The sequence below is a fragment of the Aulostomus chinensis genome, chromosome 7, assembly GCF_037954235.1.
Source record: "Aulostomus chinensis isolate RoL2024-O1b breed Wild chromosome 7, RoL_Achi_v1.0, whole genome shotgun sequence".
Taxonomy (NCBI): domain Eukaryota; kingdom Metazoa; phylum Chordata; class Actinopteri; order Syngnathiformes; family Aulostomidae; genus Aulostomus; species Aulostomus chinensis.
Genome location: NC_141326.1, coordinates 13,884,553 through 13,912,373, shown reverse-complemented (window position 1 = coordinate 13,912,373; position 27,821 = coordinate 13,884,553). Strand labels below are relative to the sequence as shown.

The following is a 27,821-nucleotide window of genomic DNA, read 5'->3' as shown; positions in this document are numbered from 1 at the left end:
GAGGCTCAAACCAGCGACCCTTCAGTTGCTAGAGGCCACACCACCTCTGAGCAATGCCCCCCCCCCCCCCCCCCCTCCAGGAAACATTGTAAAGTCAATTGTTGTGTCTGTTTCTCTTGAAGAAATCAATCCAATAAATTGCGGGAGATCTACCACGGAGAGATTCAGCAGGATCATCTGAAAAAGATCAAGTACTGACTCTAACTTACCACAGGAGTATTCATCTTTTAACCTTCAATAAGAACTTCAGCTTCATGATTTGGAGTCTCATCAGCACATGTTGTATATCTATTGACCTCTACAGGCTCAAGGTGTGTAAACAGCCCCCCCCCCCTTTCCTCTGTTGACACACACAGTTCATGAACACTAATAAAAGCAGCCTAATGATTATGAACGAGTCATTTCATACAATTATCTGAATGAATCATATTTGATTTTAATGGTGAGTTCATGAAAGTAACCAGAAGTACATGAGGTTCTTCCACCACACCCTTGTAACAGCAGCAGGTGCTGGGGTTGGCACAGCAGCCCTGATAAGTGAGTATTGAAGCACATATTTTACTCATTAATTGTTCATATCAGAATACTTTTCACAAAGCAAAAATACACAAGATAGTCGATTGATTTTTATTTTTATTTTTTTATTTTTTGGTGGTACCTGAACTTTGCCCTCTCATTTTTTGACGCACAGCGCGTGACGCACCGCTTCGGGAGCCGCCGTGTGCCGTCGCGTGCGTCCCTCCTCCACTGGCCGGTAATTGGTGTCGTGAAAGTCTGAGGTGGTATGGTTCTAGTTAGTGATGTAAAAGGGGTGTAATGGCTCAACCCTCAGCCTCCTCCAATGGAAATATGGGCCGGGTTCAACACCCATTTTCATGGCTCTTTGCTATAAATCCGGTGTATGAAACCTGACTGATTCATTTATTGTACGAGTCTGTAACTGACGCTGCTGCTATTTGGAGAGACCTTATATTTAATATATAATGAGGTAAGTATAGGGTATTCTTTTTTATGGGAGTTTTGTCCTCATAATTAACTTGTTGTCTGTTAATAAAACATGTATAGCTTCTATAAATGTTGCTGCATGGTAATAAAATTTCAACATTTGCCTGTAACTTTTATTGGTGACAAAAAAAAAAAAACTAAATTAATTAGTCTTGAGGCAATTTATTGCAGGCACCCAGCTTCTTCATGGGTGGATAAAATTCTTGTTTCCGGAAGGATTGTTGCATTTTTTTTTTAAACCTTCGTTTAATAAGGTATTTTATTTCCCGAGGGTTCTGCACGCTGAACATTTAATATTTAATGTAGGTTCTCTGTCGGTTTATTTAATAGTGCAGCATAACAGTTCAGAGCTAAACTTAGAGTTCTTAATGACGCGCGCGCTCAAGATGGTAATGATAAAAGTACTTGCTCAATTAGTTCAACTTATCTGATTCTAGTTTCTCAATATTGATCTGAACAAACTTTTTCTTAGAATATGTGTATGAGTCTTAACTCTTTTGAAAGGATTGTGAAGTTTTGATGAAGTTATACTTTTTATCTTTCCAGTAGAGTCCTTGTGGTCGTAGTTGTTTAATACACCGCTGAAATAGCAAGATTCTCTATTGCTAGTAAAATAAATGATATCAAACGTGCAAGTATACAGAAATATTAACATTAAAAGTAGTCCTACAGTTGGAATACTTATATTTTTGCAGTTGAGGCTGATCAATCACTGGATTAAGTTACTGACAGGTACTTAAATCAATTCTATGTATTTTACACAGCAGAATATTAATATTAATAATAATAATGATTCTAAGTCTGCGAGGTTAATTAACGTACAAGTACAAAATTTTAAAAAATGGAATGTAAAAAAACCAGATATAATACATATGATATAAAATCAGAGAATAATTAAAGTCCACACATAAGACATTTAGTGAATCGTGCTCGTGCTCCTCGCTGTAGCCGCTCTAACTGCCATTCTTCATCCTCCTCATCAGTGCCAGGATGGATAACAAGTCTTACTTGGTTCAAATGAACGGGAATGGAGTCCATAACAAAACCACCATCAATGGCAAAAACCTGAATGGGAGTGGAGTCACTGGAAAGGGAGTGAATGGGAACGGCATTCACCACGTGAGTGTGTATCCGGTCAAAGCCAAGAGCCGCAGACAGAGATGGGAGGTGAAACCATCTGAGATGGCCAACAACACCCTCAATCCCATCAGGGCCATCGTGGATGGGATGAAACTCACACCGAACCCAGAGAAACCCATGATCGCCCTCTCCATAGGTGAGAGGGTTTCTGCAGCTTTGCAATTTTTTTCTTTCTTTTAATTTGTGATGAATTCATTCATCGGTAAACCAACAAGCGGCTTCAGATTTAAACACAGTTTCTAGTGTAGCGATCCTGTACCCGACATCAGCCGTCTCACTGCTGGTGTGTGCTCCTCAGGGGATCCCACCGTGTTTGGAAACCTCCCCACTGATGATTCCGTGCTTCAGGCCATGAAAGATGCCATTGACTCGCAAAAGTACAACGGCTACGCTCCGTCAGTGGGTGAGTAACATGCATAGTACATCCAAAGCAAAAGCAGGAATCTGGTTTTGGATCAAGGACTGAAGTACAGGTGCAATGAGGAAAGACACACACCGTCTTACTAATTGCTCATGATTAATGACCTGAAGGGTTTAGTGATATTCTGTGCGTAAGTGAGGAAATGTGTGGAAGTTTTTGTTAAGATTGGCTTTGATTTTTCACCGAGGGGAAAATCTGCTCCACCTTAAAGGTCGTTGAAGGGTGGACGAAGTCTTAAAAGTTGGGAAAAGGGAGAATAACACAAACCAAAAATCATTCAATGAAAATATTCCATCCTAATAATTTGTTGTATCCTTGTGGTGAAACCAGCAAATATCAGCTGGTACTACCAACAAAGACAAGTCGTACATTGATCGCTGTGGGTATGAAAGAAAGTAGGAGTTTTGGGTTTTTTTGCAGTTGCATTCATGGCTAACGATTCAAACACTAATAGAGGCTTTGAATGTCTGAAAATATTCCTGTGCAAACTCTTTAGTCTGGTTTTAGCATGACTCGGTCTGTGGATACTTGGACTTTAAAACAGCTCGTATCTACGCCTCTCTCTTTGCACATTTTTGACACGCACATCTTTCTCTTTGCCTCCTGCAGGTTACTTGAAGAGCCGGCAGGCAGTGGCCAACTTTTACAGTTGCCCTGAGGCCCCACTGGACGCAGAGGTGAACAGTTACAGACGCACTCGTTATCTAACCTAATTCTGAGTCATGGTTCTCTATACTAGAGGTTAAACTGCATCGTGAGTCCATGCAAATGACTTTTAACAGCACAAGGAAGCACAATTCTAAAGCACAATTTTAAACAGCAGCTCTATATATGTTTTTTAAGCTGTAAGATTAAAAAAAAAATGCACTCACCCTCCCCTTCAGGATGTGATTCTGACCAGCGGCTGCAGTCAGGCCATTGACCTGGCTATCAGTGTCCTGTGTAATCCAGGGGACAACATCCTGGTCCCTTGCCCAGGCTTCTCCTTATATAAGACTCTGGCTGTTTCTATGGGCATCGAGGTCAAACTCTACAACCTGCTGGTATGTGTCTCCCCCCTTATGTAACTTCAAAAATGTTTCGGTTTAGGAAATAAACCTTTCTAATTGCCCTACCATGGCCCAAAGGGTGGACAAAAGTGACGGACATTATCTGAAAATCAGCCACAATGATAGACTGTATCTGACAAAAGACCAGCAACCACAGCTAATGGGCATGCAGGGAATGAGAAGAGAAAGAAGTACTGAGGTGTGGAGGGAACACTGTACCCAGGTGTCCCAGGTGTCCCAGGTGTCCCAGGGGTGCACTGATGACCCCTGTAGCGTCCAGGCACCGGAAGGCGAGATGCTAAGCAGAAAGCAAGCGCTGGGACGTGGTAGGGAAGGGATGTCACTCCAACGTAAATAACTTTGCACATAATTAAACAGACTTAGTGATTCCTAGCTTAATAGTAAATTGAACATTACAATAATACTTGACCCAGAAAATGTTTTGTGCATTTCAAGTACTATACACAAGTAAGTGTCTTGAGCTCTTAAGGATGTTTCTTCTCTTCTGCATCACTTCTTTGTGACTGCAGAAGGTAGAAAGAGCCAGCCACGTATATTTAGCTTGAAGCTAAAGGGTAGCTGAAGGCTAACAACATCAAAATGGCCCGAAAAACGTCTATTTGCAAACTGTCAGGAACATTCCTTTTTCAGCCATATGCTCAGTAATCCAAAATAACTTTGATGGGAGCTAAAAACAGAACCTATCTCCTTCTACTGTACCATGAATCAGCACCGTACTTTTCAGCTCCATCTACTGGCGACTGATGGCACTGTTTTCTTGGTTGAAGACACCTAAACAAACGCTGAGGATCAAAAGCGTTTCTAGAGGCTAATTCTGTACTGAGCCGAATGTGCCAGGTGAACCAGACCATTCAAATTAGCTGAGTGTCCACGCGCACCGTCATGAGTTGCTGATGCAACCGCTCATGCACGCGTGTTTGAGCGGTGACGTGTCTCTGCTTCGTTTAGAGGGAGGAAAAAAAACTGAATGAACTGTGAAACGGTTCCCCTCAGGTAAGGCTGTCATGGCAACAGTAAGAATAGAAGGAATTCATGTTTCATGTCATTAAAAACAGAAACCGTATGTGATTGCCATGATGATACTGTGTCGTTTCCTGGGTAGAGTTAACGCATTCTGGCTTTTATTGCATTACTGACATTCCATCAGCTTTGTCCTTTTCCCTGGCTCCTCTGTAAGACGTGGAGATTGCAAAATTCAAACTTGGAATAAGATTTTTAAATGTCTTTTTTTTTAACGTTGGAAATGAAGCTGCAGTTGGTGGATGGACTTCATAACATTTCCTCAGATGAGAAGCAGATTTACAGCTGTAGACTTGGCGAACCTCAAAGATTTTCCACATACACAAAAGTATGTAGAAAATCATAACCGATCTCCTAAATCACAAATGGAGAAATTCAGTTTCTTGTGCCTTATTCCTGATGCCTGATCCAAATATGGTTTTATGTTGTCAAAGCTCAAGACATTTGAGCTCCAACTCCAACACTTATTTTTAAAAACAGGAAACATATTTCCCAGATGATCAGAAATGATTCATGCAGCCCATTAGCCGCTCTCATCTTGTTGGCAGGCAGATACACGTAACAGTGATTTACATGGCATAAGCAGCTGGATGTTGAGGTTCGGGTTCTTGATACTGGCTGATACTGGTGCTTGTTCCTTTTAAAAAAAATTTTTTTTTTTTTAGTAAAAACATGTTCATATCTGTTTTATTGATGTTTTCCTGGTATTTGTTCTTCGTAGTGATGCGTGACAGTATCGACATTTTATCAGTAGCAGCAGATACTTGCCATTTTTGAAATATATCGTCCCTATTGCCGATGTTAATATCAGCCCAGCAAGTCAAGATCAGCTTATTCATTCTTGCGCGTTGTTATTGTTCATGCTGAAGTAAGAATAAGCAATGGACTTTAACAATTTTTTTTAAATAAAGAAAAATGTTACCCTTTCAAATTCAGCCTGTCTGTATTTTTTAGTACTAAATGTAAATATAATTAAAAAAATATATATATATATAATTTTATTCAGAAAATATCAGCATAGGCAAATATCAGCTATCAGACAAATCAGTTGAAAGATATAAGCAATTTTCTGCACAAAAAAAAAAAAAAATCCCAAATTTAGAATGTTTTAGTATGTGGATGTTGTCTTGATCTCAAGCGTCCTGGAACCGCCTCTAACATTATGACTGTTCTTCTTCATGTTTGCATCAGAAAAGACTTCAGCTGTACATGAATGAATGAATGAATGAATAAAGCTTCTGCCCTCATGCGTCTTCACTCTGCAGCCAGAGAAGTCATGGGAGATTGACATACAACACATGGAGAGCCTAATTGATGAGAGAACATCCTGTCTGGTTGTTACCAATCCTTCCAACCCATGTGGCTCCGTCTTCAGCAAGGAACACCTCCAGAAGATCCTCAAAGGTTAGCAGCAGCTGCCAGGTCCTGGGCTTTGCAAGAATAAAAATTGGCAAGTTGAGTAAAGTGAATATACATTTAAATATGTGGATTATTCTTTTTCTCAGTGGCCTCCAGACACTGTGTCCCCATCCTGGCAGATGAAATCTACAGCGACATGGTGAGAGCAGCAACACGCCAACACAAGTCACATCTCAGTGCAGGTTGGAAAGTGGGCTTGGCCGACCTCCATGGGGCCCTCTGAAACAATAGCGAGGCACATTTTTCACCACAGTGACAGTGGAGATTGCGTTTCTTTTGGTGGTATTTGCCCTGGCAGTGGATGGAGAGTGGACAACCTCACATCAGCACAGGGGGGATTAGGGGTAACCTGCAGTGAATGAAGCCTGACAGAAACCAGTAAGGCAGGGAAAGTGGGAGCAAAGGGTCAGCAAGGGCAGGGGATGTCATTCAGCGCAGCGTTAAAGTGTAGTGACGGTCCAAATGACATTTAAAGTGATACTTCACCCCCCTTCAAGCACAAATAGGTATCTTGAGCTCACGAGGATGTTTTTTCCCTCCTTTTTCACTACTTTGTGACTTCAGAATGCAACAAAAGCCGGCTACGTTTATTTAACCAAAGTGAACCTGAACCAGGGTGGATGAGCGTGAGTGAGTTGGTTTAACTGACCATGCCAGCGCTGGGAGACATAGTTTGTTTTTAGTTCAAATCAAAGAATATTTAGATTACCGAAGAAGAAGAAGACAGATTTTTCTGGCCGATGCACTTGAAAGTTTGTGTTTATGGAAACTTCTGCTGTTGTTAGCTGTCAGTCACCATTAGCGTCAAGCTAAATATACGTGGCTGGCTCTTCCTGCATTCTGGAGTCACAAAGGTGTGATGCAGGAGGATCTTCAGCATCGATTTGTGAGTACTTGAATGACAAAATACACTTTCTGGGAGTTGGTACATGTTGGGTGTAGGATCAGTACTTTTATTTATGTGGAAGTGTTTCCTTACAGGGCTTCAACTCAAGCTCGCCTGCCATCTGGATACGACTTTAACTTGCAAATAGTACTGTCACATAGTTCAACACAACCTGTGCACCAAAAAATTTGCCAGGTTTAAATGCTGGTTATTCAAAAACAATATTGTCAACATATTTAGTCCTGATGGTCATTGGCATCTTTGTCGACCTTGAAAAGTCTGAACTGGTCAAACTTAAGTTTAAATGTTCACATTGGCACCAGTACAAAAAAACAAGCAGGGGCACATACTCACAGACCGGCTGTTTGCTAATTCAATAAAACAAGTGCAGAGCTGGTTTGTGCAGTGCACTTGTCCTCCATTTCGGTATTGTTCCATGAAGAAATTATCACCTGATATTTCTCATTCATTCAACTATTTATTTATTTGCTAAAAGTACCATTTTACACCTCCTGAAGGTCATTAAACGTGCCAAACTGACTCTATGGGGAACATGTTGTCCACGAGCTTCCCTGAGACCTCCTGACACCAGTCACGCTAGGCTAGGCTAGGCTAGGCGTGATTTGTCGTTTCATCTGTCATGCTGTGGTGTGTGTGGTTGTTGATAGTGAACAGTAACCGCTCCCCTGGTTAAAGTCATAAAGGTGGGTGAGTGAGGAAGTTTAGGAGGTTAGTTGTTAATCTGACAATCTTTAGCAAATTGAAGAAAAAAATTATTGGAAATTTGATGATCAAGCAGTAAATCCTCTTCCCCCTCAAACTCACTACAGAAGCGTAGAAGTTTACGATTTTCTCTACGTCCTAGAAGTCTGCTTGTTTTCTATGTCCGTTCTCACGGACATTTACAGTTGCTTATTTGTACATTGTACAAGTCTGTCGTGATTTAAGCTTGCTTTCACAATCCGGAGGACGTTTTTTTTTTTTGTGTGTGAGGTTCTTTGGCTAAAATCATTTGTTGCAAATGCATCTATCTGCTGCTCAGCTGTGCAGACCTCTGTCACCTCCTTGCAGTCCTAATGCATTCATGCTGTGTTTTTGACTGTTGTGATGGAAATACTAATAGTCTAAAACTGGGAGAAGAAGTGCTTTTGAAGGACTAAACTGATGCACGACTGTCATAAGCACAGAAACTGAGCTCCCTCCCTCCCTCCCTCTCTCTCTCTCTCTCTCTCTCTCTCTCTCTCTCTCTCTCTCTCTCTCTCTCACACACGCACACAAACACACACACACACACACAAACACACACACACAAACACACACACACACACACACACACCATTGGCACAAAGAAGAATGAATCGTGACAGCTTGCATTTGCACTTTTCTCTTGTGTAGCAGGAGTGTGTGAATGGAAACGTTTATCGTCGGGGTGACTGGGTGCATCTGCCTCGGCCCCCATCACCATTCCACCACCACCATCTGAGCATTTCACTTCCAACAGTAGCAGACCAGAATGACTTTGCACTTTTCAGCTGCATATGTTTGCAATCAATGCAGATGTTGGGATGTGGGGCAGGGTGGGTGCAGGGGTGGGGGTGGGGGTGGGGGGGTGTTGGTGATGGTGGGTGACGTTGAGGCCTTATGATTTAAGGTCCAGGGTGTCTGTGGAGCTCGAGCTCTGAGGCCCTCTCCTCCATGAGACCCTCGGTAATAAATCATGTTTATAAGTCTGCAGTGTAGATGTGCTGTCAGCGTCATGAAGGACTTTTTTTTAACACACTTTGAATTAAAACAGGAATAGTGGGGGTGGGGGAGGGAGGGAGGGGGGTCACAAGGCAAAAACAGTTGGGATTGACAGCCTGTAAATACAGTGTTGCTTTTATATAATTGAAAGCCCTCTGGCCAATGGGATGCGGGGCAGTTCCCTTCTCCTGGGTCATGGATACTGTATGGGTTTAATGAGAACCAGCTCTCTGTGGGCTGTATCACGTAACCAACACCCTCTCTACTGTTTCACTGTCTCTTGTTTTTTCTTTCCTGAATTCTTCTTCCTGTTACATCTCAACGATAAATGTCACATTTACTCTTTAATAGCATTTTTTTTTTTAATATAACAACCCTCACAAATGTGTGGCGTTTCTCCATAAAATTAAATAAAATTAAGAAAATGACTCCGGCCTTTAATCGTGCTCCACCGCGTCTCCTGAAAATCAGCATGATGGTTTTTATGCAATCCTGCTGACAAACAAACAAACTGACCAATCACATTTAGCACAGCTCGACTGTCTTGCGTCACTGTCACTGTTTGCGTGTATCTAGCAGTTAAAGAAGCCAATATTTGTGTCAGGTTGACGCACACATTTATTGCTAACACGTCAGCCTCAGCAACTGTAGAGGGTGAACGGTCTCTCCTGCCTGAAAGTGGACTAAAGCCTTTAAATGATGCTGTTACTTGTTGAAGTTCTTAAAAATATATATTTTGATCATTAAATCATTTTCATGTGGATCTTAAATCGGTGACTCGATAACAGAGTTTCCAGCTGTGATGGTTTTATTGAGAGACGTTTGGCACTATTTTGTTGTCGACTTTTTTTTTTTTTATTCCTTAACCCTTTAAAATTAACAAATTCAATTTTGGTGTCAGTGAAGCTGTGCTTTTCTTTCCATGTTGCTACGTGGTACATGAACATGTTTCATTTCCTCTCCTCAGGTTTTCCCAGGTTGCTGCAGTCCTTCGTTGGCATCTCTCAGCAGTGACGTTCCCATCCTTTCCTGCGGGGGCCTGGCTAAACGCTGGCTGGTCCCCGGCTGGAGGATGGGATGGATTCTTATCCATGACAGGAATGATATATTTGGATCTGAGGTGTGTTATCCTTGCGTGCATCGGGTATCCGCTGGAGAGAGAGGAACCGTTTAATGTACATCATTCACATGTGCGGCGTATTTTCTCTGCAGATCCGACAGGGCCTTGTGAAACTGAGCCAGCGAATCCTGGGAGCCTGCAGCATCGTCCAGGGGGCGCTGGAGAGCATCCTCAACAACACACCTCAAAGCTTCTACAACCAGACCATCAGCTTCCTCAAGGTGAACACTGTCACCTTTCAGTATCGATCATACAATACATCTTTTCACTGTCTGCCTTAGTGTCACGATCCTTACATTCTTCTTCCTCCAGTCCAACTCAGAGATTTGTTTCCATGAGCTTTCCACCGTCCCTGGCTTGAACCCTGTTATGCCTTCAGGAGCCATGTACCTCATGGTCAGTCCCACAAGCCTGTGTGGTATAGTTGACACATGTTGCACTCTCAGACTAAACGTGGTTTCTTTTCTCTGCCTTACAAGAACATTTGATTAACAGTTGGACTAAAAGGTGCAAAGAAACTATATTTCTAAATGTCAACTAATATGCTGTTTAATATCAGCTCAGATTTCTGGTATTTGAATGCTAAAGAAAGAGAGAAATTAAACTATTGTTCATTTGACCAAGGACCCTCAAGGACCTCTAGGGGTCCATGAACCCTACTTTGAGAACTCCTGCTCTATATACTGTGTATGAATAGTTTATGTTGAGTAGCTCTTTACTAAAAAGAATCATAATCAAACATAAATCAGTGAAGAACTTCTATAATCAGGGAACAAAGTTGAAGAATTAGCTTAACATTATTCCATCTACTTATGTTGAGAGAAAATAAATCCATTATGTTCACAAATGATGACAATTACGGTTTATAGCTGCGTACATTTAGTGTGTATTTCAGGGAACTCACAAATGAGTGTGAGTTCAGTTCACACTCACACACAAGCAATTTGAACACAAAAAAATAAACCTAATTCAAACAAATGTCGATGTTTTACTTAAAGATTTTGCAAATATTTCTGAGTTTATTTTCTCCCGTATTTGTTAGGTTTAGTATATCTGGAGTTAAAAAAAAACAAACAAAAACGCTGTCTTTTGTGTTACTCATTAATTTCAGATTTAGACTTTAATCCTTCCTATTATCTTTTTTTCCTGCTGTTTTATTCCATCCAAGGTTGGCATTGACATGGATCGTTTCCCAGATTTTAAAGATGATGTTGACTTCACTGAGCGGTTGGTCACCGAGCAGTCGGTCTTCTGTCTCCCTGCCACGGTGAGACGTCATCCTTCATCTACGTGTCCCTTTGTACAACCACATCCATGCAACCAGTCAAACAAACCACGTGTGTGTGTGTGTGTGTGTGTGTGTGTTCTCTTCTATCCCAGGCTTTTGAATATCCTAACTACTTCCGCATCGTGGTGACGGTGCCAGAAGAGCTGATGGTGGAGGCCTGTGGTCGGATCAGGGAGTTTTGCCAGCGTCACTATCGGCCCAGCAGCCGTGACAGCAATGACCTGGACCAGTGATGCTGCGGAGCTGGACCAGTCTGACGGACTGGTGATCATAGAAATGTCTCACACGTATTACATGAATAGAATAAACTGGAAACTGTGTTAGTATTGTCATCACTGTGGCAACAAAGCTTCCAAGCAACTTTCCAGACGAGTCCACTGATGGTGTAATTTTTGATCAGACTTAATATTTATATTTTATACAGCACCTTATGCTAACCTCTTCTTGTTTTTGTATATTTATCTAATTTGTCTAATGCTTTTTATTGCTGTGTAATATAACCTCTTTAACATCAACTGCAGGTTGAATGACTGTACTCACTAGCAGGCTCCTTTACTTTGACATTTTGCCATAACGCAGGAGACACTTTATGCTGATCATCCACAAGCAGTGGAAGTGGGTACATGTATGAATATCCCTTTTTTTTTTTTCCTTTGGTAAATGTTAAGTTGAAAAAGTCTCTTAATGTTACTGTGTATGAGCATAATCTTTAACGAAATTGTCTCTGGAGATTGTACCATAGTGAATAACACTGCATATATGCTGTAAATGTACAGGTTCAAATGTGGATTAAGTAGTTTTGTTAATAGTTAATAAAAATGTGATCGCTTACATGGCTGGTGTTGACTGCTGCAAGAAACTATCAAGAGCGCCTCCACACGCGTATGAAGGTAGAGAAAAATAGGTGCCCGACGTTGTTTGTGCAGAATAACACATATCATTATCCAAAAAAACAAACTTAAAATGCCACTTTCTTTTCTCCCAGATTATGTAAATGTACAAACATTATACTTGCTGATAAAGCAGATAATCGCAGACGTTCAGTGTCATCATGCAGTAAAACGTGTTCCAAGAGGTTTCGCACAAATATGTTCAACAGTTTCTAAAGTTTTAAAAATAGGGTTATTGAGTATACAGTGTGACGTCCTTGTATTTATCATAACCGATGCAAAAGTGACGTACACTTGAGACAAAATCATGTAAATGATGCATGCTTGAAGCCTGGTTTTGCTCTGAGCGAAAAGTAGAGAATGAGCCTTAATGAACCTTTATATGATAGACAATATATATGTTTACTTTAAAAAGGATTTTATTATTTTTATTGTATGAATTCAACCCCAAACCCACAAGTTGGCCTCACATAGCTGTACAGTCTGTGCAACATAATCCCTGCTTTTTAAGCTTCTATTTTCCACACGTTGTTTGTGTCTTACGTAAGTGTACAAACGTCCATGTGTGCGGTACATTGGACCCTAGGCTGAGGCCTGCAGACGCTGAGTGACTTGGATCCTCTCCATCAAATTACAACATATCTCATGGGCTTTAAATGGCTTTTCTGATTAAAAGACTTTCTCCAGGAAGGCGAACGAAAAAAAAACGAAGACTTAAAAAAACCTACGAACATGCGGAAGCGTCACATGCATTTACATCCGGCTTATTAAGGAAGGGAAGATTATTAATCTGTGTTCTTCATAGGGAAGTTATTCTGAAATGTCTGCAAAGTCTGTATAGTGTAAATCGAGTGTCAGTCTGAAGCTCCAATGAAGGAACGCCACTTGAGATCTCAGGGAGCAGCAAAGGCCATGAGGCAACAACCCTAATATATATAATAATATCATCTTTTACACTATTTACAGAATCAGTTTTCACAGTTCTTCCCTCCTTAAATACTTCCTTCTCTTTCCTATACATGAATATAAATATATCTTAATAAGGCATTAATAAGTAACTTAGGGGCTTGAATTTTAATCAGTAAATTCTTAAAATCAACCCAAAGCTAACAGGTAGCAAGAGCATGTTTTTCTTTTCTGTCTTTGCCTTCCCTGAGGGTGGGTGGCTGTTTTGTGTTTCTCATTTACAAAACTGAAAAAGTATGAAGTTGGTCTTTTTTAAATGACATCAACATTTTTTGCAATGCTGAATAACCAAATTAAAGTAAACTAAGTGGGTGTTTGCATCATAGTGAACTGTGACCAATATCTCTGCAGCAGGAAACTTCCTGATGTTCAGTCATGGGTGTCATGAAGACGGTTATGAAATCTGACACGGGCAGCTGATCTGGCATCAGTTATACCAGTTTGTGATTTAAACCTTAACCTTTGCAAAGCAGTTTTGCTGATATGTCACACAAACAATACAAGTTAGTACGACAGCCGGTTATAATCCAGGAACTGCTTTTCAATTCATGATGAACCTTTTGTAAGATTTGTAACATTAACACAAACCAGAGGACATCGGACGAAAATGAGGTCTTTGACCCTTTTAACAAAATCAAAGCTTAGAAATTCAGTGAGCAATAAAAAGAAAAGCCTGAAAGTTGACAATTTTTTGAATAAATATTGTGTTTTTGCCACACAGTAAAATGACTCATTTCCCCAATATGAACCAGTCGAAGTCTGACAAATACAAATCACATGCATTTACAGTATTTCATCAACCAAACGTGACAATTAGATTATTTGTACTGTAGCTTCCGAGGACAGTGATACAATATCACCATCTAATGTTGAAGTTGAAGTATCACAGCACACAGCCCACAATGTGACCCTGCGTGTGTTTGCATAGCACGCTTATGAGAAGACTGACCTTTGCGACATGCTCCTCCTCGCTGAGTATATGCATAAATACTTGATGGTTGTGGAGAACTTCATGCTTTCTCCAATTATTAACCGTCGGACTGATAAGGCAGAGAAGAGAGGAACCAGTCAGAGGGTGAGAGAAGTAAAGGGTCAGCAAAGAAAAAGGAAGGATACAGTCTCGGCAGTTGCAGTGTGAGGGTGAAAGAGGAAAGAGGAAGAGAGAGGAAATCTTAGCCTGTGAGAGTGTGTGAGTGTGTGTGTGAGTGTGCGAGGACTCATTTGTTTTTCTCTGGTTGTGGTTAAACGTACTGCATGGAAGACACACAGGTGGCCAGGACCATAGAGCTGAATGACGGCACACGTATGCCAGTGTTGGGTCTGGGGACTTGGAAGGTAGCCTCCACACTCATTCCTCTGTCTGATTTTTACTGCACATAATTCAGATCACTCAGCTGTCAACAAGTTGTATTCTCACACGGACAATTGTCATATTTATTTTTTGCATTCAGTTGAGCAGACAGATCAGCTGAAGGAGTTCAATTTGAAGGGGCAATATAAAATACTTGCACTATTTCCAGCTTTGCCTCTCAAGCTGCACACACGTCCTTAAAGAAAGTGTAGTTTGCCTTTCACAGGACTGACAAACAGGTTTCTTCCTCATGAAGTTGTTTTTTTTCCCCTCCCGTGTTACTTTTTTGGTGTTACAAGAAGAGCCAACCAAATATATTTAGCTCCAAGCTCATGGAAATTATGGTTAAAAAACAGCTACAGCAACAAACCATCAGCAAAACCGCCCAAGCACATCTCCATCATGATAAATAATTTAATTTATCCAGCAAGTTGCTCACTTATCTGATGCCTTTGAGCAGTTTTGAGGTTGTTTTGTTGCTGTATATTTAGTCATAATTCCCTACAGCTAAAAACTAAATGTCCATGGCTGGCGCTTCCTGCTATCTGGAGTCACAAAGAAATAAAGCACAGATAGGAGAACTGTCAGGAAAGCAAATAGTTCCCGTGTCCATAACAACGCTGTTGTCTGATTACACACATTTGGGGAAGCAAACTTATTTGTCATCCTCCCTTGAGCCAATCCCATGCAATAGGGAGCCCCGCAGCTACAGCCTTGGCAAATAGTTAGCTTAGCATAGGGAATGGTATTTGAGTTCTGGCACATCTCGAAAGAAATTAATTAGTTGTAATGTCAGAAGATAGTTGATGCTTGATGAATGCAAAAGGCCCAGTTTAAAATGTTGCACTTGTTGCAGTCTTCCCGTCTTCCTCGCACCTCAATCCAGGGTGCAGTGGAGGCCGCCATCGCCGCCGGCTACCGCCACATAGACACGGCCTACAGCTATCGCAACGAAGTGGACATCGGCAAGGCTCTCCAGGCAAAGATGCAGCAGGGAATCATCAGACGACAGGACATGTTCATCGTCAGTAAGGTTCGTGACGGCGAGATGTTGAGAAGCAGAACTAAACCTTACCCGCTCTCAATGCCTCATGTGCAGCCTGTCTTACACTTTGTCCTGCAGCTGTGGGGCACCCATCACGCTCCAGAAGACATCCCTGCATGCATCAATAAATCCCTGAGTGACCTGCAGCTGGACTACCTCGATCTCTACCTCATCCATTTCCCTGTTGGCCTAAAGGTTGGACGTCACACACTCACTACGCTCACTGATCCAGTTAATAGAAGTTTCTTTACCTTCTTTTTGCGAGCATTGCTGTTTATGGTAGGGTTACAGAATTCATTTGATAAAGAGGGGTAGTAAAAGCTGTGAGAGACAACCATCAAGTCTATGAGGACACCAAAACAATTAGCAATGAAGGCTAAAGGAAAACTGAAGTAAGTGATTTACACTGTTAAAATACAGTAAGAGATTGATAGCTTTATATTCAGTCAGCCAGCACTAAGAGTGTTAGTCAGTAGCGTGGATCTCCCGGTCCCTCCTCGCTGCAGCAGGAATACTCTCTCCTGATTGGCTGAAAGTGTGAACAGGATATCAGAAAATGTTTCTTCTGTTTACTTAAGAGTAGAGAACCCACATGACTGACGAAGACTACATCAGTAACGGCTTTCAGAAGGTAGAGATATTTAACACATTTGAAAAAACATTAAACAGTGTTATTTTCTTAATTACTTACAGCACCCTTAAGGTCAATAGTGAGTCCTTGTAACCGGCTAATCAAGCAAATCTTGGACTCTGTTTTGTTGAAAGTTAGCATGAGTGATCCAGGGGAGGCTAATATCTGTGCTAACAAATGCAAAACTACTACACACAACACTTACAGCCAAGCACCTTTGTGACTGTTTTATTTCTCTCTAGAAAATGGATGATGAGCTTTTCCCAAAAAAGGATGGACAGGTGCTCACCTCTGACGTAGACTATGTAGATGTATGGAGGGTAAGAACACACACTCTCATGTAAGATCTCAGTAGTTCTTCTGTTTCACTGTCAAATAGTAGGTGGGTTACCAGTTACAGGAAAATGGAACAGCAATGGTTTCTATTTGTGTTATTGTTTAACTCTTACACTCATATTTACTCAAACTTTACCAGGGTATGCTGTTAAATGTTAGCGCCGATCTGTCTAGCTTGCATATTAATCATTAATTCCTCCTGGCATGGAAACAAGATCCTTGATTGTTTTCTTTGTGCTGATGGGTTTGCAGGGTATGGAAGCTCTGCAGGCCTCAGGGAAAGTGAAGAGCATAGGAGTATCCAACTTCAGCATCCTGCAGTTGGAGAGACTCCTCGCTCTGTGCAAGGTCCCTCCTGCTGTCAATCAGGTGCTGCATATTTAGCAGGAAAACAAGTACAGTACGCCACATATTGTCAAACCTTTGTGAAATATTTATGGCAGCCTTCATTCACAATCTTATCATTCTGACTTGATAAATGAGTAGTGGACAATGTACAGTTGAGATAATCCCAACCATCAAATATTCTGCCTTGTGTGGACGCATCCATAGGTGGAGCTACATCCCTACCTGGTGCAGACAGAGCTAGTAGAGTTCTGTAAATCTCGCAACATCGCCCTGACTGCCTACAGCCCCTTTGGCTCTCCTGCCAGACCTCCAGAGCTGTAAGACTCACATCACTCACATGCTCCACTGAGTCGGGCTGATTACTAACGAGACATGTTCTGAACCTGCTACAGTACGTGGCTGGACCCTGTTTGAACTCGTCCCACGTCTGTCACAGGTGTGGCCAGTGTGTGTATAGGGTTAATTCCTGGATATTAATCTTTAATTGTCTCTGTGGTCCTGGTTTAACATACAGTCACACTGGAATCATTGCTGCGTGACGCATGAGCTGCGGACTGGCTGCAATTCATTGATTTCAATGGGTCAATTAAATGGCAACTATAAAACTTTGCCATCTCTGCTGTGAAAACCATCAACCTAATGGAAGCAATCAGCCCAGCATGGAAGAACATTTGTGGTCACCTTTGACAGCACCTCATTGTTATACGTTTGATTTTCTAAGCTTGAGGTGTATCTGCTTCGGTCTTTATCCAACAACTGTCATTCCTGTCTCAGGTTAAGAGGAGACACAGATCCACATAAGCTCCTGGAGGACCCAGTCATAGCAGAGGTAGCCAGGAAGCACAGACGTAGCCCTGCACAGGTCAGTATGTGAGTGTGTACTACATCTGTACAAGAGTGTTTTTCCTTCATCGGGACCAGTGTTTTTAACCCCAGGTGTTGCTGAGGTACCATGTGCAGCAGGGTGTTGCTGTCATCCCTAAAAGTGACAAGCCTCATCACATCCTTGAGAACACAAAGGTACAGTAGGTTCTGTAGCAACGGTGACACAGAGCAGCAGGATGAATTCAGTAAAGTTTAGCCACGTCCATATCAAGCCCCAGGTGTAGAAAAAAAAAAAGAATGAATGAAAGAGGAGATACATGAATAAAGATAATCTCACTTTTTCAGTTCCTGAGAAGGCAGTGCAGATGTAAAAGACAGATATAAAAATGCACCATATATAAATTCTTTCATGTCATGTTGGGTTCTTTTGGGAGGATAAAGACTGCAACTGAGACAGGTAACAGCTAGATGCGTCAAGGCCAGACACAGTTATTCATGATGTTGATCACATTTGACAATCAGTATGTCTTGTCGGTCATTCTGTCCATGTTTCTGTTCAGATCTTTGATTTCCATCTTACTGAAGAAGACATGAAAGCACTGAGAGAACTGGACCGAAATTGGAAGGCCTGCACAGAGGATGAGTAAGTCCACTTAGAGCAGGGGTGTCAAACTGGTCAAGTAAAGGGCCGTGTAGCTGCAGACTTTCATTCCAACCGTGCAAACCAACACCTGATCCATCAAATGAGCTGTGTGGACACACCTTGGTTGATTAAAGTAGAATCAGGTGTTACTTTTGCTCAGCTGGAATGAAAACCTGCAGCCACACGGCTGGACCAGTTTGACACCCCTGACTTAGACTGTCTGATCATAATACAGAGGGTTCAAGTGTGACATCGTAATTAGACAGACTTCACCGCAGCTGATGCAGCGAAGCCACTTGAAGCCGTTGTGTGACTGTTAAAAGCTATTCAATGCATTTATATCCAAATCTGAATGCTTAATATGACTGAGAAAAATACTAAATTAATTTCACACATTGTCATTTAATTGATTTTCCTCTGCAAATGTATTATGACCTTATTTTATGTGAACAAGGGTGGCAGTGCCAGTCTTTCCTGATGTGCGTGCATGTGCATATTTTCCAGCAGATTCAATAATAAGATATGACATAGATGCACCTTTTTTCTTGCATTCGACAGCTTCTTCAGTCGCTTCAATGTCTTGTCATCTTACAAAATAAGAGACTCTTTGTTTTTTCCAAACATCTTCACTTATGTCTCCTGTTCAGCTGCTCCAGACCAACTCTACTCAGCCTCAGCTTCTCCCACTCTGTAACTGTTATGTTTTGTTTCCGTGTCAGAGTCAAGTCTCACCCGTACTACCCATTTGTGTGAGGCGGACCAGAGGACTACCGGGCAGACTACTGGATTTATTTATCATCAAAACAAGAATGGGAAGATCAACGTCCACTCCAGCAACGCCCTCATCACGGACTTGTTTACCTGATAATACATGAATGTGACACAAATGTGAAGATGATTAGTTTCACAATGAGCCAAAATATGATAATAGCTGATAAACGATCCTCTGTTGAGCTGAAATGTTTCAATGTTTTCCTGGAATGAAATGATTTCCCATTGTTTGAGTTTAAAGACAATCTCAGAGGACAGCTACATGAGACGACAGTTAGCTGTAACTGTACTAGCAGTTTTATATGTATTTTTTATGAATGAATATTATGAATGGAAAATTAAACTGATCGGCCTTCAAAGCCTTTGACACATTCTGTTAACATCTCTGCGCCAAAACGCAAAACAGTCCTTCTTTTTGTTCTCAAGTGTTGCAGTTGCTTGAAAGGTAAAATACACTCTTAGGGTGAAGTATCACTTTAAAGAAAGTAAAATGCTTGCAAGGAAAATATAGATATTACTTTTTTTCTTGAAAATATTTAAAAAGAACAAGTATTCAGATGTTTTCCAAGGAAGGAATTATACACATTTTACATATTTTGTACTATGGTATAGTATCTAATGCGTATGCTGGTGCATATAAACTTTAGCAGGAAGGTGTTTTGTAGGTGGGTCCAAAAAAAAACAACAAAGTAAAAACTCCACAGATTACAATTAAGTATGCAGTATTTTTAACCCCAGTGTTGGTTTAACCCTATAATTGGTGTGTGTGTGTGTGTGTGTGTGTGTGTGTGTGTGTGTGTGTGTGTGTAATACCCTCAGTTTTGTCTCTTTTTTCCTCACACACTCTATCAGAGCAGCAGTATCAGAATCAGACAAGTTGACTGCATAAAAGTGTTTTCCATTATTAAAGACCTTGAGAACCACTTAACTTTTACCACAGCACCCATAACATGACAGCGAAGGGGAAGAGAACATAAACCGTGGAGGGTTTGACAGAATATTTATCAGGGTGCAAGTGCAAATAGCTGCAATCAAAATCAGTCAATTCAATTGTTACTTGCCTTCTTTCCACCAGTACATCAACCAGTAGCTGATGTCTAATTCACTGCCCGGAGCAAAAAGTATAATGTATTTGCAAAGATTAAGACGTCCCCAGTATGTGCCTGTCACCACCTCACTTTGTAAAGACAAAGTGTATACAAATACATTTTCAGTTTCCAGACCACGTGAAGCTACAACACCAGGTGACATAAGAATTCAAGAACATGTGCCAGGCAAGTGTGTGCTTTCTGTCCCCTTGAAGAGCTTTGGAGTCATTTCTTGTGGAGCTGCCTGTGCTGGGTCTTGAAAGAACCCCCCCTCAGGAGCAGAATTTGGAGCCGGATCTAAGGTTACAACAGATGCCACAGCGGGAGCCATTCCTGAGGCTGCGGTATCTTCAAAGACACACAAATCTTTATGTACATGCTCAGTGGCACAGAGCGCTGTGCTTTACTGTCCTGTCCTACTAGAGAGGATCCATAATCCCTAAATAAACAGAACCGCTGAGCAGAATTAGTCCTGTACGGCGTTGTTGACCAATGAGCCGTTCACACGTCTTGTACCCTGACGGTGCAGGAGAAGGGTTGTATTACAAGACACTGTTCGAATATCAAAGTTTAGACTGCACAAGATGTCTTCTAACTGAATGCTCTGCTCCCCTCTGGTGGATGAATTCTGTTTAAATTTTGATTCAAGCAAACAAGAGCGACTATACCAGAGGAAGAATATTTACAGTATCATTAGCAAACAACCTTTCGGTCCCACTCTTATTTCATCGTGGAGCTCAATAGAGAGAGAACAGGGTTTTCTGACCATCACCTCCGGCACTGAAAGACAAGCACAGCCTCATATCTAAGTGTGATGGGCAGAACTCCAGTAGTGGCTCCTCACAATGGCCCTGGACAATGAGGGACACCTCTGCTCTCAGGACCACAAACTCCAAGCTGTGAGCTCACTGTGAAGACAAACTGCTCATCACAGAATGTGGAATACAAATGAATAAATATTGAAGATATCATGTCAGGATCATAGCACCCCCCCCCCCCTTGTTTCCCCTCTTTTGTGGGTGTGTTTGTCTCTGGAACTGGGCGGAGCTTCTGAGCCTCCTGGCTTTAATTCCCACACACCTGCAGCTCATCTCCAATCAAGCCCCATACTGCGCGCTCCTGCAGGACGAAAGCCTGGTGTTTGCTTGAGTAAATGATTCACCAGACTCCCGCTCCCTGTTTATACACCATGATTCCCCGTGGAACAGGATCCACGCTGAACTCAGCTCTGCTAGATTCGGTGAACAATACTCAAACTTCCCAGTCGAACCTAAACTCCTCAAGCCAGTTTGCTCTGCACCTGCCTCAGCTTTTTGCTACCCCTGCCAACAAAACAGGCAACAAAACAACCTGGGACACAGGGGAACACAAGCTGGGACCCAAATATAACAGATGATTTGACAGAAAACCACAGTAAAATACAAAGTCAACAAATCACACAACAAGTTGTTCAGGTGTGAGATCAGGAGACGACGAGACACAGGGACCGGGACTAACGAGCTGACTAGACACAGCTGAAGGACTCACAAAAGGTGGGAAAGAGACAAAAACAGGAAGTAACACAAGTACCCCTGAAGGAAGTACAGAAAAAATAAATAAAAAGGGAACTGACAAAGGCTGAGGTAATGACAAAAACATAGAGAAAGATCACTAAGATCTACACTAAAAAGTAAGAGGCAATTTAAGTCCAAGATGATATATTTATACAAAAATTAAAAATGGCCACAGTCCAGGCAGGATTGCAACAAATTTGATAGAAACTATGACCTAAAATATAAACTTGGAATAAAGTGGGATCAAATTGTGGGATATTAGGACTATTTTATTGTTGCAAATTTGAAGAGTCTGAGCTGCCCTGTGAGAGATTATCCTAATTTTGTTAAATAAGACCAATGATAATGAGGTGAAGAATTTAAATGTTATGAATGTGGGTCAGTGAGAAGAACAGGTAGTAAAACATCCAGATGAGCGGCAGAGACACGTCACATGTCAACTGACTGCGGTGAGACAGCCTCCGTCTGTATCCTTCCTCCACTACAATCCCTGGTCATGTTTTTACATCTTAATGACAAGCACAGATTAACTGAGGATTCTCCTTCGCCCTGAGTCACATTTAATACATCAATGCCTTGATGCGAGATACTGACCCGGTACTGGTGGCGTTCACATTGTGACTGATTTGATGCATAAAACTATGCAGCACAGTTTCCATTCCAGTTCAACTGGATGAGTTTTGTTGTTGTTGTTGTTTTTATGTGATCATGATTCCAGCGACTCACCCTGCACTTTGTGGATCTTGAGCACACGAGTGCGATACGGCATGACGCTGACCGTGACATGACCAGAACCAACTCTCAGCCGGGCGTCATTCATTTACTGCACAACACACTTTCACACAGCCCTCACTTCAGTCCAGTTAGTGGACCATCTGTTTAATCAAGTGTGTGTGTGTGTGTGTGTGTGTGTGTGTGTGTGTGTGTGTGTGTGTGTGTGTGTGCGCGTGTGTGCGTGTGTGTGTGCGTGTGCATGCGTGCGTGTGTGTGCACACGCGCACTTGCAAACTTTGAGCCATTTTCTTCCTCCTCTGAACACTGGCAGAATCTTGGTCACAGCAAGAGCCTTTTCTTTGACCAGTGTCCTCTCAATCTCCATGTGAAGCAGCTCCTCGTACTGGAGAGAATAAAAAGGGTGGAAGTTTGATGCGGTGAATTGAATCTCAAAAGTTGCTCAAAAAGTATTGAAGAGTTACAGACAATAATTAACAATCTACTCAGTAACAAGGACCTTTTATGGAATGCCTTGATATTTTGTGGAAAAAATCCTTAGCTCCTCCATGGCATTAATCCCTGTAGCGTGACCTGTCTTTATGAACTAATTAAACTTGCTAGAGTATTGCATGGTGAGGAGGCACATTTAACAATAATATATTGTGGAATTGTTAATAGTCAATGCAAAGGCTACTGTGTGACCTGATAGCGTTATTATACCTGTTATTATATCTTAATAAAGACTTTATTCTCTCTTATCACTGAGATTCTGATGAAATATGAATTTGTGTAGAGAATCGCTTGCATTTGTGCAAATGAGATGAACTGATAGGTAATCCGTTGCAAGTACTTGTGACTGTAGCTAAACCGCAGCTCTCCATCACAGTAAAATCCCATCCTTTGTCTTGTGTGCGTTGTGCGTATGCATGGATGTCAGGCTGGATCCTCAGCAACACTCTCTCACCAAGAACCAGGTGAGACACCGTCCGAAGCTGCAGCTCAAACATCTCAGGGACGCCCCGGAGGAAGAGCACACGCAGGCATCGCGTCATGCCTGCATCAACGAACCCCTGCCACACACCGCATCATAAACAACTCTCCTGCTTCTGAAATGGGCTGACAGTGAACTCACCCTGGTGGGGGTGACTGTGGGATGGCCCGGTGGGATCTCATGACTTTCCTCATTTTAATCATTTTCATTTTGCCATTCATTGTTATCTGAGTGTGGCCTCTTTCCCTCTGCCTTGCCTTCCTCCTCCTCCTCCTCCTCCTTCCACCTGATCCTCGGCTACACGATCAAACCTTTGAATAAGAAGGACAGGACTTCAGAGAAGAGAGACATCTGTTTTTAAATGGTCTCATCAGTGAGGGAAATGTTAAAGATGTTTATCATTACTCATGAGATATTGATTGTTATTGCAGTAAGAGATTTGACTGAAAGTTAAACGAAGGCAGAGAGAGAGAGAGAGAGAGAGAGAGAGAGAGAGAGAGAGCGAGCTAGGTAGTGACAAACATGAAAAGTAATAACATAAAGTGTTGCTCCAAATCTGGAACAGTTCAAAGTTAGTCTTACTGTCTTTGACTACAGGAGAGCAGAGAGAGCGAGTGGAAGAAGAAAGCAAGAGGGAGAACAGTGCTGAACAGACAGAAATAGTGCTGAACAGACAGGAAGGTCAGAGAAATGTTCGCTCATTTCTACTAAATCAAAAATCAATATGTCCTTGTTTTGAATATCAATGATAACTGGTCTGAATCAGGCTTCCATAAGAGGGAGTGGAGGTGTAAAAGACTAAATTGTGAAAAACTATGCAGCGACACTCAAAGTCAATGTACCTTCTCTGGCGGGTGTTTTTCATTCGTAAAAAAACAAACAAACAAACTTGCTTGTGTAGAAAAACATAACCGAAAGGAACCAATGCAGATACCAGGGATAGAGTACAGTATCAGCTGATACAAGCACTGATCTGATACTGACGCCTCAGTTATTGGTTAATAAGCTTTAATCCTCCCTGTGTTGAAGAGACAAGCACCACCAAGCTTGACTTGAACACTGATTTCCCAACTTTGTAAATTTAAACACAGCCAAGGGTTCTTCTGGCACACTGCTGGTCTATGATGTCATCCAACACCACTGATTGAATCAGTAGATTAGACACATCCCCGTGCAGATATCTGGGTCAGTATCACACAGATATCGGACTGCATGTCCCAAAACAAGCTATTGTGAAACTGTACTGGTGCAGAAAACATTCATAATAACAAAAAAAAAAGATGTCAGTTTTGACAGAGACATCACGTATGAGCCGACAGACGGCAACAGGACATCTGGGAGACGAGGAACTCTACCTCTGTCCTCGCATTATTCTATCAAGCTAAACTGACCGTAACCGTTTCTTAAGCCACGTGTGAGGTTGATCTCATGCGTCTATCACACCGACACCGACACCGACACACACACACACACACACACGTGCACCTGCAGAGCAAAGTCAGCAATGGTTGAGTCAGAGCTGATCTGACGTGGGCTTCTCCTCCACCTGGCACGGTGCTATCACCTCCCTGCCGACAGTCGTGACCGTAGAAGCAGAAGGAGACCACCTGCCGCCTACAAACACAAAGGGGATACATTCAGATTGCTGCACTGCAGGAGTCCAAATTCAACATCAGTTTACACTTAAGTGATTCTACTGATGGGCTTCTAATAGCTCCGATTAATTAATCTCTTGCATGTCAGGACTTCCTCAATTACTGTTGTCTGGAATACCGGGAGGACGATGTCACAGTCATTACTCAGGTACAAGTACAGATAAACAGATAAGAAGTGACTGTGGTGAAGGACTGGTTCAAATCAGGCACAAGCGAAGAAGTACAAACTCTTTAGAGTCTGTTTTAAAAGTTTCAGAAAATTTAAAACTTTCAGACGCAGCGGTCAAGTGTCCCTGAATCATCTCTGTTCTTCTTTTTATCTGGAGAATACAGCAGGTGTCTTCTTCAAGCTTCTTAATGTTTGGGGGACGTTTTCCTTCAGTTATACATTTTGGAAAGTGGCGAACAATTTTTACTTGGACACGAGCAAGTAGTTTTTGACCTCTGACAAAAGTTAGTCTTCTGCCTTTTACATCATGTGTCTGTCAAAGGAACAAACCCCTTTGTAAAGTGTAAGGAGTAGAAGAATAACAATTTGACTGAAAATAAATGAAAAAATCGACTTCAATACATATTATATATACTTCCTTACTCCCCATCTCTGGATGTGACCACCAAAATTAAAAAAAAAAAAATTGAATATACTTAGTAATCTGTAAAACAAGGAACTATCAACGAAGGAAACATGGAAAATATTCTGCAGGCTGGACGAAGTTCCATACTGAGACTGAAGATGCAAAAATCTGTGCTCATGTGAGGGTGTGGCAGGAGTAGCACAGACACGGTGCAGCTGCAGGATCTCACCGACCCAGGCAAACCTTGATCTGTTTATCTCTTTACACTCGAGTGATTTACCTACATTTTCCTCCAGACACACACATACACACACACGCACACACACACGGAGATCTTGTGTGATGTTCATGTGCAGCAGGCCTGTGGCTGCGAGCAGCTGCAAAGAGAGCAGATGGCGCTCTCAGGGAACCCCTCCTGTATTCAGTGTCATTTATTGGATTTTTTCTCCACCTCTTGCTCTAAAAAGAGATTGAAAGTCTCTCTTAATGTGAGAGCAAACGGATCACAAAATATTAAGGTAAATCATCTGTTTTACTCTTAATGGAAGTAAAACTACATAGCAAACAAAGTAATAGATGGAACATGCGAAAAATCCATGAGGAGGTGAGAAAATGAAGTCTTACAGCTTCTTGATGGAAAGTCACATCAATGAGGAGAACGCAGGGTGGCAGACGGTGCAGTGGTCAGCACTGTCGCCTCACAGCAAGAAGGTTCTGGGTTTGAGTCGCAGCTCAGGGACAGGATCTTTCTGTATGGAGTCTCCATGTTCTCCCTGTTCCTGTGTGGGTTCTCTCTGGTACTCCAGCTTCCTCCCACAGTCCAAAGACATCAAGAGAGGACGAGGCTGATTGATACTCTAAACTGACTGTAGGTGAGGCTGTGAGTGTGAATGGTTGTCTGTCTCTATGTGTTGGCCCTGTGATGGACTGGAGACCTGTCCAGGGTGAACCCCGCCTCTCGCCTGAAGGCTGCTGGGATAGGCTCAAGCCCCCCCATGACCCTTAACAGGGTAAGCGGGAGAAAATGGATGGATGGATGGAAGAGAATGCAACCAAAATGTCACATACCTCCTTACTGTAAAACATATTCCTACAGCCAGTAGAAAATCTCCTGCATTCACACCCCTTAGAACTTTGACTCATCTTCACTCTCTGCTCTGCACTCTCCTCCCCTCTGGGATCAGACTGAGTGCATCCATCAAGTTAATTAAACAGAGTGTTCTATAATTAAGAGGAATTTTAATAGGCAAGCAGTAGGAAACAGGTCAGGATAGATTGCAGTGAAGTGCTGAATAAACATGGACGAGAATGAGAGAGATTTATGGACGAAGCCATCTCAAAAGCTGCTGCTGACAACTTCTATATTAATTCACCAAACACTAGATAAGTCATTGAGTGTGTGTGTGTGTGTGTGTGTGTGTGTGTGTGTGTGTGTGTGTGTGTGTGTGTGTGTGTGTGTGTGTGTATGAGACAGCTTCAGGCTATGTATACATGTAAGGCAGCATTCAAACCTGCACACATATTTGTCAGAGTGGCCAGGAAGGCTACATTACTGACGCCAGCTTGTGATGAATGGATGGCAGTAGCGCAGCCAGCAGGGGGCACTGTTGTATGGTCAGTCTGATGAGGGACAGTCTTTTAAGGGACAAGCAGGCTTTAGACAGACCACTAAATAGTATTTGAGGCAATGTAAGAGTGTGAATAACAAATTGAAATAATGTGACTTTATGTTTATAAGATAATGCACATTCATGGTGAATACACAGTCAAAGGAAGACTTAAAACACACCCTGGTATGGACAGAGGGGCAAATGGTGAGAAAGCAGATGTCTGTTCCAGTACTTGAAAGACCTGGAGTATTTATTTATTCATTCAACCAAAGAAGATGGAATAAGCATCTCTATTTGATGAAAAGAAAGTTTGAGTTCTTTACCATATTCCACTGCCTCAATCTATCAGCGGGATAGATGAATCGAGGAGAGTGAGCTCTATTGAAATTCCCCTCTCTGGGGGCTGCGGTGTAATTACTGATAGGGATGTAATTAGCTGAACATGGCTTGATAGTGCAGGTTTTGTGAACAAGAAAGAGAGACTTTAGCGAGTGTGTGGGCAAGGAGACAGGTCTCCTTTTAATTAGCGGGATGGCCTGTGAGACAGATAGTTAAGCGAGGTCCCAGTCAAGAGGGAAGAGGTGATGGGTGAGGAAGCAAGGTTGATACGGATTAGCAGACACACAGGTGGAAGAGAAAGGAGAGCGGGGAGAAAGGAATGAGGAAAATGGAAAAAAGATAAATAGGTGATTTTAAAACCTGAGATGAGGAGAGGAG

At 42.0% G+C, this 27,821-nt stretch overlaps 2 protein-coding genes across 3 annotated transcripts; both read left to right on the top strand.

The window, feature by feature from the left end:
- The first annotated feature begins 832 nt into the window (after positions 1–832).
- tat (tyrosine aminotransferase) lies at positions 833–11,937 on the top strand. Its single transcript, XM_086208576.1, has 12 exons — positions 833–988; positions 1,989–2,281; positions 2,444–2,548; positions 3,176–3,243; positions 3,451–3,609; positions 5,922–6,060; positions 6,162–6,214; positions 9,672–9,824; positions 9,917–10,045; positions 10,137–10,220; positions 10,993–11,091; positions 11,205–11,937. The coding sequence occupies exons 1-12, from the start codon at positions 984–986 to the stop codon at positions 11,343–11,345; spliced, it is 1,428 nt and encodes a 475-aa protein (XP_086064702.1). The 5' UTR covers positions 833–983; the 3' UTR covers positions 11,346–11,937.
- A 1,996-nt stretch (positions 11,938–13,933) lies between these two features.
- LOC147258625 (aldo-keto reductase family 1 member B1) lies at positions 13,934–19,265 on the top strand. Of its 2 annotated transcripts, XM_086208577.1 has the most exons (10): positions 13,934–14,303; positions 15,176–15,352; positions 15,443–15,559; positions 16,238–16,315; positions 16,584–16,700; positions 16,884–16,996; positions 17,454–17,541; positions 17,616–17,699; positions 18,065–18,147; positions 18,867–19,265. In XM_086208577.1, exons 1-10 carry the CDS (start codon positions 14,223–14,225, stop codon positions 18,898–18,900), a joined length of 972 nt encoding a protein of 323 aa, XP_086064703.1. In that variant the 5' UTR covers positions 13,934–14,222; the 3' UTR covers positions 18,901–19,265. The 2 variants fall into 2 exon arrangements, with proteins under 2 accessions (XP_086064703.1, XP_086064704.1); XM_086208578.1 differs by lacking the exon at positions 18,867–19,265 and having other exon boundaries at positions 18,065–18,151.
- Positions 19,266–27,821: the final 8,556 nt, after the last annotated feature.